The sequence below is a fragment of the Scyliorhinus canicula genome, chromosome 2, assembly GCF_902713615.1.
Source record: "Scyliorhinus canicula chromosome 2, sScyCan1.1, whole genome shotgun sequence".
NCBI classification, from domain to species: Eukaryota; Metazoa; Chordata; class Chondrichthyes; order Carcharhiniformes; family Scyliorhinidae; genus Scyliorhinus; species Scyliorhinus canicula.
The window spans coordinates 86,336,400-86,350,439 of NC_052147.1; the positions used below are offsets into that span (position 1 = coordinate 86,336,400).

Sequence of the window (14,040 nt, forward strand, 5' to 3'; positions counted from 1 at the left end):
GAGTCTATTGTTCCTAGCCCATGTTACTTTCGTAGACTGTAAAATATTTCATGTTCTCCCTCTTGCTCCTTACAGGTCAAATAAAATTGAATAACTTTGCCTTATTTATTCATGATCTTTTGCAAATTGTAAACCTTTTTTATTACCCTTCGAAATTTAACAGCTAAAAATCTTAATCCTCACTACCTAATGTAAATTTCTACCATTGGCTTAATTACTTTGAGAAAATTAAAAAGTGCATGCCTTTTCCAACAGACTTCTTTGATGCCCTAACCCATGTAGACACTCAGCCCTCAGCTTAATTAAATTATGTCCCACACAGACACATGTGTGCTTCACAGAATAACACAATAAACCCCCAAAATATTAAAAAATAATAACATCTTTTTTCACTACTGGACCAATCAACTTGGAGAAGGTGGCCTGGAAGATGAGTTTGTAGAATGCTTTTGTGACAGTCTCCTGGAGCAATATGTTGCAAAACAAACTGGGGGGTAAAGGTATTTAGCCAGAAATTTAAAAATAGATTGTAAGAGCTTTTACAAGTGTATGAAAAGGAGTGAATAGCTAAATTAAATGTTGGTACCTTAGAAGCAGAAACGGGCGATATTATCATGGGGAATGAGGAAACAACTGAGATATTGAACAAGTATTTGGGAAGTATTTTCCAGCCTTGCCACAGTGGGCTGCCCCATGGTGGATGCAGCGGGTCATTCAAACCCTCATTGACTTAGGCAGGACCTGAAAATCCCGCACGTGGGTAAACTGGAAAATCCCGCATTTAGTGTGTGTCCTCACAGTAGAAGGCACAAGTTACATCCTAGAAATAGGTTAACCAAGGGGCTAATAAGAGTGAGGACATTAAGGTAATTAATGTCAGCAGAGAAACATTTTGGAGAAAATCAAGGGACGAAGATGCAACAAATTTCCAGGACCTGATGCACTACCTCCTTGCATTCTAAAGCAGATAAGTACAGATATAGTGGATGCATTGGCTATGACTTTCCAAAATTCCAAAGATTCTAGAACAGCACAGCAGTTTGGAAATGAGCAAATGTAACACTTCAAGAAAGGAGGACAAGAGAAAACAAGGAACTCCAGACATCAGAAAAGTGCTGGAATCTATTATTAAGGAAGTTTTAGTAATGCATTTAGAAAAGTGCAGAACCAGTTAACATGCCTTTATGAAAGAGAAATCCTGTTTGGCAAATATATTAGTTTCTTGAGGATGGGGTAAATGAAAGGGAACCAGTAGACGTACTATGCTTGGATTTCCAAATGGATGGAGAATTGGTTAATGGACAGAAAGCAGAGGGTGTGATAAATGGGGCACTTTAAAGTTGGCAGGCTGTAAATAGTGGAGTGCTGCAAGAATCAGTGATGGAGTCGCCTCTATTTGCAATCTGTACAAATGACTTTGGAGAGACAGAATAATGTATCCGAGCTTTGTGATGATACAAAACTAGGTGGAAATGCAAACAATGAGAACACAAAATGATAAGGACATGTTGGCATACACATGGGGCAAGATTCTCCGCCCCCACGCCGGGTGGGAGAATTGTGGGAGGTCCGCTTTCACACCTCCCGCGATTCTCCCACCCACCCCAAAATGGAGTGTCGCGTGTTGCGACACGCCGCTCGGAGAATCGCGGGCAGCCGTGAAAAACGGCGGCCCGCGATTCTCCGACCCGGATGGGCCGAACGGCCTGCCGTTCGCGACCGGTTAACGACGGCGGCAACCACACCTGGTCGCTGCCGTCATGAACATGGTTTGAGATGCCCGTTTGGGGCTTGTGGGGGGCGTACAGGGTACTGAGCACCACGACCGTGCTCGGGAGGGGACAGGCCCGCGATCGGTGCCCACCGATCGTCGGGCCGGCGTCTCAATGGGACGCACTCTTTCCCCTCCGCTGCCCCGCAAGATCAAGCCGCCATGTCTTGCGGGGCGGCGGAGGGGAAGACGGCAACCGCGCATGCGCGGATTTACCGTCATCCATCGTGACATCAGCCACGCATGCGCGGCTGACGTCATTAGGCCCGTCGGCCGCGTCATTCTCGGCGCGTCGGGCCTGGCGGCCGAGATTCACGGCAGTCCTAGCCCCCCAGCGGGGGGAGCGGCCTTCGACGCCGTTGTGAACCTCTCCGGGTTTCACGACGGCGTCGGGCCTGGCGGAGAATTCCGCCCATGATGTGAGGAATTGAGGTTATTCACTTTGATCAGAGGAGGAAAGCAGAATATTTTTTAAAGAGCATGAAACTTGTTGATGTTCAGGGAGACTGGTGGTGCGGGTTCAATAGGCCGTAAGGTCTTCCCCTGCACCTATCTAGCCGGCTCTTGAATGTATTCCATTTCTTAGTCTCAACTACTTCCTGTGCTAATGAATTCCACAGGCTCACCACTCTTTGGGTGAAGAAATGTCTCCTCATCTCTGTCCTAAATGGTCTACCCTGAATCTTCAGACTGTGACCCCTGGTTCTGGACACACCCACCATCGGGAACATCCTCCCTGCATCCATCCTATCTAGTCCTGTTAGAATTTTCTAAGTCTCTATGAGATCTCCCCTCATTCGTCCTAACTGATTAATCAAATTGAAGTTTTTGATGAAGTAACAGAGAAGGTTGATGAAGGAAATGCAGTGGGTGATGTCCATATGGATTTTAAGAAAGCATTTGAAAAATTTCTATTTAAAAGACTAGTTAACAAAATCGAGGCTCTTGGAATATGACGATCGGTGTCAAGTTGGATGAAAAATTGACTTAAAGGACAGAAAACGGAGAGTCAGTTATTTTTCAAAATGGAGCTTGGTAATCAGTGGAATTTTCCAAAGATGAGTTCTAGGACTGCTGTTTTTTTGTTATATATAAAAATTATGGATATTGGAATGCTGAGTAAAATTCTGTTTGTCAATATACTAAACATGGAGTGGCAAACGTGAAGAGGATACTAATCGACTGCAACAGACATAGATAAGCTAGCAGAATGGTCAGACAAGTGGCAGATGGAATTTAATACAGAAAAGTGAAATGTTGGGCAGCGCAGTGACGTAGTGGAAAGCACTAGGACTACAGCGTTGAGGACCCGGGTTCGAATCCCTTTCCTGGATCCGAATCCTGGCCCTGGGTCACTGTCCGTGTGGAGTTTGCACATTCTCTTTTTTTTTAAAATTTAGAGTACCCAATTAATTTTTTTTAATTAAGGGGCAATTTAGCGTGGCCAATCCACTTAGACTGCACATTTTTTGGGTTGTGGGGGCGAAACCCACGCAAACACAGGGAGATGTGCAAACTCCACATGGACAGTGACCCAGGCCGAGATCGAACCAGGGACCTCGACACCGTGAGGCAGCAGGGCTAACCACTGCACACCATGCTGCCCGAGTTTTCACATTCTCCCCGTGTCTTCGTGGGTTTCACCCCCACACCAAAAAGATGTGCAAGCTAGGTGGATTGGCCACGTTACAATTGCCCCTTAATTGGGGGGGGGGAATGGGGTACTCTAAATTTTTAATTTTTAAAAAAGAAAAGAAAAGTGGCATTTTGTCAGAAGGAATAGAGAGTGGCAATATAGACTTAATAACATAGTTTTAAAGAATATGCAGGGATGCATGATCTTTTAAGATGGCAGGGCACTTTGAGAGAATAGTTAGAAAAGCTTTTAGAATCTTGGGTTTTGTAAATAGATGTACAAGTACTAAAGCAGGGGAGTCTTGCTGTATAAAGCTTTGGTCAGACCCTGAGAATATTGCGTCCTATTTTGGATATGAATATTCTTGAGAGGGTACAGAGGAGATTTACTTGAGTGGGGCATTTTAGCTACAAGCTTAGGTTGGAGAAGCTGGGATTGTTCTCCTTGGAGCAAAGAAGATTGAAAGGAAATTTGGTTAGAGCTTTGCAAGATTATACCAGGTTTAGATGAGATAGACGAGAAAAAACTGTCCCCATTAACTGATGATACAAGAACTAGTGGACACAGATTTATGGTTTTGGGCAAGAAATATGGGATGAAATGAGTGGAAAAAAAACTTTTTTTTACATTAAGTTGATCTTGTTACCCATGAAAGTGGTGGAAGCAATGGCAAGCAGTGATTTCAAAGGAAATTGGATTGGCGCTGAAGGAAATAAACTCTATGGGGGTAGAGCAGGGGAATGGGACTGAGTGGACTGTTCTCTGAAAAGCTGGCATTGCCTCGATGGGCCAAATTATTTCTTTCTGTACTGTAGATGACTCTTTGACTCTTAACATTGAACCATGACTAATATGCTGCGGTATTGAAGGAGCAATAAGATTGTCTGAATGCTTTCCTATTTATCACATGAAGTACCTAATTAATGCTGTTTGGTAACATGTTAGATGCAGCTTAGATTAAATATTGATGACAAGAATTACTGTGATCTTTCTCAGGTAGACCAGCTTACCCAGGATTGGACAGACCGATGGAAGGACACAAAAGCAATCATGGAGGAATACTATGTGGACATAAACAGAGGGAAAGCAGGGGTGATTGTTGCCTCCCTGTTACCTCATTTAATAGCAATGGATGAGGATATATTAAGTACTGGTGTTGCTCTTTACCATCTTAGGGTAAGATTTCAGACCTGTTTTGAAGTGATTCACTGTTGATTTGATTCCTTCACATTACATATTCTCCTGGTGATATTCCCACACTCTCTCAAAGGTTCCTGTAAAAGTTCTCCTGGCTGGTTGGTTACCTGCTTCTATGCTTGTGCTACTGCAGATCAGGCAGGAGAAAGTGCAGGTAGATCCTTTCTATTTTCCGGTACTTACTTGCTCTGTTCTGCCTCTTGGAGGCACCCCGTAATCTTCCTAGCTCTGAGTAATTGTAGAAATGAGGATCACACCGTATCGCTCTGTAGGGAAACCTTTCAATGCATTTCCACGGAGACCTTGATAGGTGATGAGCTAAAGTTCACAGTGACGCACACCATCAGGATCGAGAAGGATAAAAGGTTAATTATGGTACAGCAGGAGCTGGTGCTGGAGAGAGCCACAGCCAGTGGAGAACCCCATCAGAGGCTCCAAGCTTTGCTCAGCTGGACATAGATACTGAGTCTCAAGAGACATACCGAAATGAGTACTTGTAGATCAGCAATGGGAATGTGTGAGCTTCTAATAGAATTTCCAGATGCACAAAGAATTGACAAGTCCACTTCTGGTATGAGTGCATTTGTGCTGGTCACCATCTCCACTTAAAGATTGTCTGACTTCGTAGAGAGATAGGTAGGCCACCAAACGCATACTGGCCCATGTCCAATGGCCAACACACACTCAGTTTACAGATGATCAAGCAAAGCATCACTTTGATGGCTGAACACCACGTTGTTATGCAGCCAAGTTTTCCTCTGGCCTTGGTTCGCAGGGATGTGCATGCGAGTCCTGAGAGAGCAGGTAGGAAAAGGGCTGATGGCAGTGGAAGCTCTGTTCAATGGCACCCGGACTTCCTCACTCTTGCTTCTCTTCATGGATACAGCACCCCCTCAGACAGAGCCAATCTGATCTGCACAAGTGCAGGTGGAGCAGCCTTTGGTCGGGCTGAAGTTCAGAGGATGTCTGTCACTGGCATCTCATATTTCAAAGCAGGGGATGGAACAGCCTGCCTCTACCTTAGCTCAAACCACAGAGATTGGGCCATATAGAAGTAATAGAACGCATACTAGGAAAAGGCCTGAGTTGTACAAAGGGAAGCACGTGTGCCTATTACATAGTTAGTATTACATTGATGCTCTTTATGTGAATTTATGTGAAGTACTCATTCCCATAGGCTTTACTTTGACCCTAGTCAGTTTCATTCTGGTGAATGGACTTGATGAGGAAAGGCTGTGAATGTGATAGTTAGCTAGCTGGGTGTTATTAACATGAGTGTTAATAGAAATCTTTTAATTTTGTAGCTGCTTTTCTTAATGATGAGTCAGGATGAGGCCAATATAGACTTCTCTGGCAGACAGGTTTGTGGTTACACGCACCAATCGTAAGTTCCCCATGGAAGGCTTATGCAGAAAGTGGGATAGTGGGAAAATTGGCCAGTTGGATAACGAACTGGCTAACCGATAGAAGTCAGAGAGTGGTGGTAGATGGCAAACATTCAGCCTGGAGCCCGGTTACCAGTGGCGTACCGCAGGGATAAGTTCTGGGTCCTCTACTGTTTGTGATTTTCATTAATGACTTGGATGAGGGAGTTGAAGGGTGGGTCAGTACATTTGTAGACAGTACGAAGATTGGTGGAGTTGTGGATAGTGAGGAGGGCTGTTGTCGGCTGCAAAGAGACATAGATAGGATGCAGAGCTGGGCTGAGAAGTGGCAGATGTAGTTTAACCCTGAAAAGTATGAGGTTGTCCATTTTGGAAGGACAAATATGAATGCAGAATACAGGGTTAATGGTAGGGTTCTTGGCAATGTGGAGGAGCAGAGGGATCTTGGGGTCTATGTTCATAGATCTTTGAAAGTTGCCTCTGCAGTGGATAGATTTGTGAAGAAGGCCTATGGTGTGCTAGCGTTCATTAGCAGAGGGATTGAATTTAAGAGCTGTGAGGTGATGAAGCAGCTGTACAAAACCTTGGTAAGACCATATTTGGAGTAGTGTGTGCAGTTCTGGTTGCCTCGTTTTAGGAAGGATGTGGAAGCTTTGGAAAAGGTGCAAAGGAGATTTACCAGGATGTTGCCTGGAATGGAGAGTAGGTCTTACGAGGAAAGGTTGAGGGTGCTAGGCCTTTTCTCATTAGAATGGAGAAGGAGCGACTTGATAGAGGTTTATAAGATGATCAGGGGAATAGATAAGTAGACAGTCAGAGACTTTTTCCCTGAGTGGAATAAACCATTACAAGGGAACATAAATTTAAGGTGAATGGTGGAAGAAAAGGGGGGATGTCAGAGGTAGGTTCTTTACCCAGAGAGTAGTGGGCGCATGGAATGCACTGCCTGTGGAAGTAGTTAAGTCGGAAACATTAGGGACTTGCAAGCGGCTATTGGATAGGTACATGGATTACGGCAGAATGATGGGGTGTAGATTAATTTGTTCTTAATCTAGGACAAAAGTTCGGCACAACATCGTGGGCCGAAGGGCCTGTTCTGTGCTGTATTTTTCTCTGTTCTATGTTCATTATGATCTTTCTCCCTCCTCTGAGGATGCTTGGTGCTTTCCACCTTCGTCTTACTCCTTCTCCACTCCTCTCTGCTGCACCATGTTTTGAAGGGCACAATAGACCACAACAATTGTGGAGATCTTTAGTGAGGCACATTGAAGGGCACGTCCAGATCAGTCAAGGCAGCAAAACCTCATTTTGAGCAAGCCAGTGGCAGTGGTGATGACACAGCTCCTGCTGTATTTCTCCTGTGCCTCTCTGGCAGGATTTTTCACTGGGGTCTTGAGTGGCTATCCATTGTCACCCAGGAGCCAAACGTTGAGGCTGTTTAGTGGAGCGAAAACCTAAGAGCTTGAGACTGCCAGAGCATGTTATGGCAGCTCTCTGGATACCTGACACAGACTTAAATAATTGTGGTGGTCAGAGATCAGACCACATTAAGGGAGCAGAAGCCCTTCTGATTAACAAAGATGCTTGACAAATCTGAGGATGCCTCAATTGCTATGTGACCCCCATAGGATTCCGAAGGATAAATGACACAGAAACAGGCCATTTTGCCCAACCAGTCCAAATTGGCATTTATCACAGAATTGTTAAACGGCGCAGAAGGAGACCATCGTGTCTGCATAGCTCGCCAAACAAACATTGTGACTTTGTGCCAATCCACTGCCTTTTCCCCTACCCCTACACATTGTTTCTATTCAAACAATCATGTAATTCACTTTTGAATGCCTCAGTTGAATCTGCCGGCACCACTCTTCCAGGCAGTGCATTCCAGACCCAAACCATTTATTGTGTCAAAAAGCTTTTTCTCACGTAACACTTGGTTCTGTTGCAAATGTCTGCCCCTTCCTTCTTGCTCCTTTTACTTGCAGGGACAGCCTCTCTCTGTACTGCCCAGCCCCCTCATGATTTTTTATAATAATAATCTTTATTGTCACAAGTAGGGTTACATTAACACTGCAATGAAGTTACTGTGAAAAACTTCGAATTGCTACACTCCGGCGCCTGTTTGGATGTACAGAGGGAGAATTCAGAATGTCTTATCTAACAGCTCGTCTTTCGGGTCTAGTGAGAGGAAACCGGAGCACCCGGAGGAAACCCACACAGACACAGAGAGAACGTGCAGACTCCGCAGACAGCCAAGCAGGGAATCGAACCCGGGTTCCTGGCATTATGAAGCACCAGTGCTAACCACGGTGCTACGGTGCTGCCCATTGTGCTACCATATCGCCCATACCAACGAATCTTCCAACTAAACTAAACAAAACAAGAACTCTAAGCTCATTAAAATTTTCTATAATGAGCTACAGTCAACCCTTCAAAACCGCTCCATTTAGGTAACTATTAGGTTAGCAGGGAGGCTCCTGACTGGAGTTAAGAAAAATGGTTACAAACAACAAAATACTAAAACCCCATAAACCTTGCACTCTGAAAGTGAGCTGTATAATTTCATAAAAAACAGAACCCCACATCGAAATAACCCCAAATCTAAACCAGACCTGTAAAAATTCAACCCCATGAAGAACAAGAAAATACAAGAACAAACACGAAACCTCAACAATTCAAAGCCTAAAAACTCAATTATGCCACACTCAACTGATATTTTTTAACACAGGAGCCTGCCTCTCCCAGTGCGTCAAATAAATAGTTATTTCCATCGAAAGTTATTCTAATCCTAGCCGGGTAGGTCACGCTGAACTGGACTTCACTTTTATACAGGACGGCCTTGGCTCTATTGAAGACAGCCCTGTTCTTCGCCAGCTCTGCTCCCACGTTTTGGTAGAACCTGATGGCATGGCCCTCCCATTTAAAGTCCCAATGTTGCTTCTCTCATCTCAGCACCTGCTCTTTCTCCTTGTAACTATGGAATTTCACTATTGCCACATGCGGTGGATCCTCAGGATGGCATCTCTGCTGGCGTGTACGATGGACACGATCCAATTCAGGAGGGGATTTGAATCCACACTCGCCCACTATTGTACCAAACATATCTGCAAAGTACTCTGTGGGCATTGGATCTTTCATCCCCTCTGGCATTCCCACAATTTGAATATTCTACCTCTTGGACCGATTCTCTACATTGTTCACCTTGGCCTTCAACGACTTGTTCGCATCGGCCATCGAAGACAGCTGCGATTCCAGTGAGGCAATCCGGTCACTGTGGCTCATGAGGGCCACTTTCGTATCTTTTATCGTGATTCCATGAGGTTTCACGGTTTCATTGTTTTCTCTACAGCTGCACGGATGGGGGCCAAAGACATCTCCGTTGATTTCCCAAGGTCCTCCGACACAATTCTTCAAATTCCTTCACCAAGGTATCAGACAGCACCTCGGCCATTAGTGGAGTGGCCGGAGCCCCAGAGCCAGACTCTGCCATTTTACCTGTCGGTGAACTCTGAGAGGCCTCAGACTCAATCGATGACCTTCTGCTGTCCAACGTCTTTCCCCTGACTTTTCTGGGCATTTCAGTCATGCAGGCTCCTTATTCCATTAACTGTATGGGTTTTCAAAAGAAAATATCCCTAATTCTAAAAAAAAAGGGGGCAAAAAGTACAGTACTCTAGCGGGAGCCGCCTCGTGCACGTCTTCCCCTTACATTATGCCACCGGAGATCCCAGTAATATCTCAATTTAATGGGAGATTGGGTAAATCTCCCGACAGAATTTTTATTTCAGTATCTGTGACCCTACTGACTGATTATCACTCTTTTAATAAAGGCGAAGGGAGTCAGACAAGTAAAACAAAGAAGACGTTTATTTATAAATCATACTATTTACAATGGGTTCTCTCTCTCTGCCAGTCGGTTCCTTTCTGGCCGATCTTATATACAACGTGGTATCAGTCCCATAGTTAGCGGGGGAGCTCATACTCCTCAACCACATGGGGAAACAATCAACCCAGCAGGGGTTCTGTGCAGGTTATTACAGCTCTCATTTTAGCTTCAGCTGTTTTGAAAAACTGAATATAGAAATTGTCCTTTTTGCAATGTGTACCATTGTTTAGAGAAATAATGAGCTAAAGTAGGAGAAGGTGCAGTGGGTTTTGGTTTCAGTACGCTCTTGTTTGGTATGTTTCAAATGAAGATCCAAGGAGCTATGGCCATTGTCACATTGTTAAAATATAGAAAGGGAGAAAGATCAGAGGTTATAGCTGATAAATCATTACTTTTAAAGAGAAGACGGTGTTACCCACCACTTTTTCCCCTCTTTGAATTACCTTTCTTTTTCTCTTATTTTTGACTTCCTTATCTATTGGACCTACTCAGCTGTAAGTACGGAAACTATTACTAATCATTTGTTCTTCTATGTGTTGTGGCTACTAACGTTAAATTGATTGCTGTGATAAGTGTGCATGGTTTGTTCACTGATGTTGGGAGTTAATTTTCTCTGTAAAAGCAATGCGAGTTAAACGATACACTGCAATAATAATATTTGAACGGGTCCGTGTGTTTTGCACACCTATATGCCCTAACCTGCTGACTTCCAGCATCACGAGCAATTTTCCAACTGCCCGCATGGTGGCACAGTGGGTAGCACTGCAGCCTCACGGCGCCGAGATCCCAGGTTCGATCCCGGCCCTGGGTCACTGTCCGTCTGGACTCATCAGACTGTTTCCACATTCTCCCCGTGTTTGCATGGGATTTGCCCTCACAACCCAAAAGATGTGCAGGGTAGGTGGATTGGCCACGCTAAATTGCCCCTTAATTGAAAAAATGAATTGGGTACTCTGAATTTAAAATGAAAATTTTCCAACTGCCCTACCCATGCCTGACTGCAGCAGCGTAGTTGCAAGGTGTACGACATCTGGAAACAGCATGGATGATCTCTAGAGTATATATTCCCATCACCTAATTCCAAATCATCAGATTGCTGTTTTACTACTTTGATATTCGTGCACTTTATAAAATTATACAAATAGCTCAGCAGGCCGTGGCTGACTTTTGAAAGAACTATCCAATTAGTCCTTTTTCACCTGTGCATTTCGTGTACCCTGCAATAATTTTTTCCTTTTCACGGAAACATCAAAATCCTTTCTTGAAAATCACCATTGAATCTGTTTCCACTGCCCTTTCAGAAAGTGCATTCACGATTGTAGCTTTTGACATCCTGAATGTGACTATACCAGTGAGAACACAAACCAGCTATGTTCCTTGCTATTTAATGAACTATCTCCTCTTTCTCAAAAATATTTAGAAAGATACCCTTATAACAAGCAGATCTGTGACCCACAATTTGGTTGGTTATGTTATTTTTCCTACCTGTTGTGATGTAGCTTAGTAGTGAGAAACTCTGAATGCATCTAATGCATCTTCTGAGGAGTGTCTTTTGAATTTAATTTTTAACTTTCAGAATGCTCTTTACGAAGCTCCCGTGAAAAGGCAACTTTAAATTATTTTCATATTAAATGTATTGTGTCTTTAATATATTTCAATTAGAACCTGACTTGAAGTGCTAGTTTAATGTAAACATGAAGATTTACACTCCAATATTGTACTTTTTCTCAAGAATATTGGGCGAGGGCAGCACGGTGGCGCAGTGGTTAGCATTGCTGCCTACGGCGCTGAGGACCCGGGTTCGGATCCCGGCCCTGGGTCACTGTCTGTGTGGAGTTTGCACATTCTCCCCGTGTTTGCGTGGGTTTCACCCCCACAACCCAAAAGATGTGCAGGATAGGTGGATTGGCCATGCTAAATTGCCCCTTAATTGGAAAAAATTGGGCACTCTAAATTTATAAAAAAAAAAAGAATATTGGGCGCAATTATCCCCCCCCATGCCGAGTGGGAGAATCGCGGGGCCGCCGAGCGAGCCCCGGCACACGCACGCGATTCTCCCACCCCCCCCAAACCGGCACGGCGAGATTTACGTTAGGCCACTCGGAGAATCCCTGCTTGCCGTTTGTAACGGCGAGTGCCGATTCTCCGGCCCGGATGGGCCGAGCGGCCTGCCCAATACGACGTGTTCAAGCCAGCGCCAACCACACCTGGTCGCTGCCAGCGTGAACAGTGCGCGAACACTGCGGGGGCGGCCTGTGTGGGGGGGGAGGGGGGATCGAGCACCGGGGGGGGCGCTCAAAAGGGGCCTCTCTGAGAGATGCACTCCTTTCCTCTGCCGCCCCGCAAGATCACTCCGACATGTCTTGCGGGGCGCCCACGGATAGGACGGCAACCGAGCATGCGCGGGTGACATCATTAATTTACGCGCCGCCACTTTTACGCGCCGCCAAGGCCCAGCACACGTAAATGATGCGATGCCACTCCCAGCCCCCCGGGGGTGGGAGAATAGAGGAGCGGCCTCCAACGCCAGAGTGAAACACTCCGGTTTTCACTCCGGCGTCAGCACTTAGTCTCCCGTTGGGAGAATCCCGCCCTTGGTTCTTCTCCCTCTGGTGCAATTTTGAGATTATTTTGTGCTTGATGAGGATATTCAGTTGATTTCAATGTCTTCATGGTTTTAGGAGGGAACAACGAAGATTGGGGGACCTGAGGCTGAGACAGAACAAGACATTGGTAAGTGCACAAAAATGAGTTTATCTCAGAGTTATAATGATTTTTTTTTTCATTTGTACTATGTGTACTTGCACCGCCACCATACCATTTCAACATTGCCTGGTCTGTATTCATGTTCGGGTTCAGAGCATTGTTGAAATCAACTATAAATTTAAAGCAAACTCAACTTTCTCCCTTATTATCCATTAGCAGGCTCATTCAAACAACTAGACATTATTTCCCAGTTTTGGAGGTCATGTTATTTCCTCTCTCATTGAAATCTATTCTTCACTCGGTGTTACCTGGACTGAGAACATTATTACAATGAATCAGTTTCATATCACAATATCTAACCGTAAACCCTTCCATAGAATCATAGTATCCCTACAGTGCACAAGGAGACCATTCGACCCATCGAGTCTGCGCGTTCTCCCCGTGTCTGCGTGGGTTTCCTCCGGGTGCTCCGGTTTCCTCCCACAGTCCAAAGACGTGCAGGTTAGGTGGATTGGCCATGCTAAATTGCCCTTAGTGTCCAAAAAGGTTAGGAGGGGTTACGGGGATAGGGTGGAAGTGAGGGCTTAAGTGGGTCGGTGCAGACTCGATGGGCCGGATGGCCTCCTTCTACACTGTATGTTCTATGCCGCCCATTGTTTTCACTTAACTACTCTTTGTTTGCATTTCTTGCTCTTCACCTCAACCTCACCCCACATTTGACACCCAAACCCCTAGCTTGATCTCAGTTGCTGGAACAGCCTTGCCCTCTAGCACACATTATTGGCAGAATCCAGTGTGCCTTGTTTGTGAACTCTGGTGTTTCTGTTTCATGGAGCATGATTTTTGTTGGGGGTCTGGGCGGGTGGGGAGAGCCTTTCAGTTCCACTTTAATCAAATTTAAATTGAATCAGTATTTATGAAAATGCATGGATAAAATGTATATGTTTTAGTGGCTCGACTTCACCCCTATTGACCATAATGTGGCTCCTATAATGTTTGATCTCTTGCAAACCTTTAAGCCATCAATTTTAACCAACTAAAGTTGCAATTATTCAAGTCCAGTGGCTTCCTATGGACAGAAGTTTAAATTCTCAAGAGCCCACTGTCACTCATCAGAATGAATGGGTAATATACTGTACATCCAGTAATAGATAATCTGCAGCTTGGCATGTACGCTGGGCCATAAGCACTCATTCTTTCCTAATGGAATTGCTGAATTTCAGTTAACCCAAGAAATTATAAACTTTTAAAAGCCTCATACTAAATCAGTACAAAGTAATTAATGCTGAGCGTTGACACCTTGAACGACAGAACACAAAGTTTAGTAATCCAGGCAATTGCTTACATTCACTGGGAACAATATCAGGCAGCAGAAGCTGAGGTTAGAAAACTGTATTGTGTACTGTGTCTTACATTATTCTCTGCCAGGATAAGGTGGCACACATGAGGTTATTACACA

General features: G+C 44.7%; 1 protein-coding gene across 2 annotated transcripts in view; it reads left to right on the forward strand.

Annotated features, from left to right (window-relative positions):
• Window positions 1-14,040, forward strand: part of stard9 (StAR-related lipid transfer (START) domain containing 9) — a 391,160-nt gene that overhangs the window by 236,884 nt on the left and 140,236 nt on the right. For both annotated transcript variants that reach the window (XM_038782026.1, XM_038782033.1), the window contains exons 16-17: window positions 4,404-4,583; window positions 12,557-12,608. In XM_038782026.1, coding sequence (XP_038637954.1) covers window positions 4,404-4,583; window positions 12,557-12,608 — 232 coding nt within the window. The remainder of the gene's footprint in view (window positions 1-4,403; window positions 4,584-12,556; window positions 12,609-14,040) is intronic.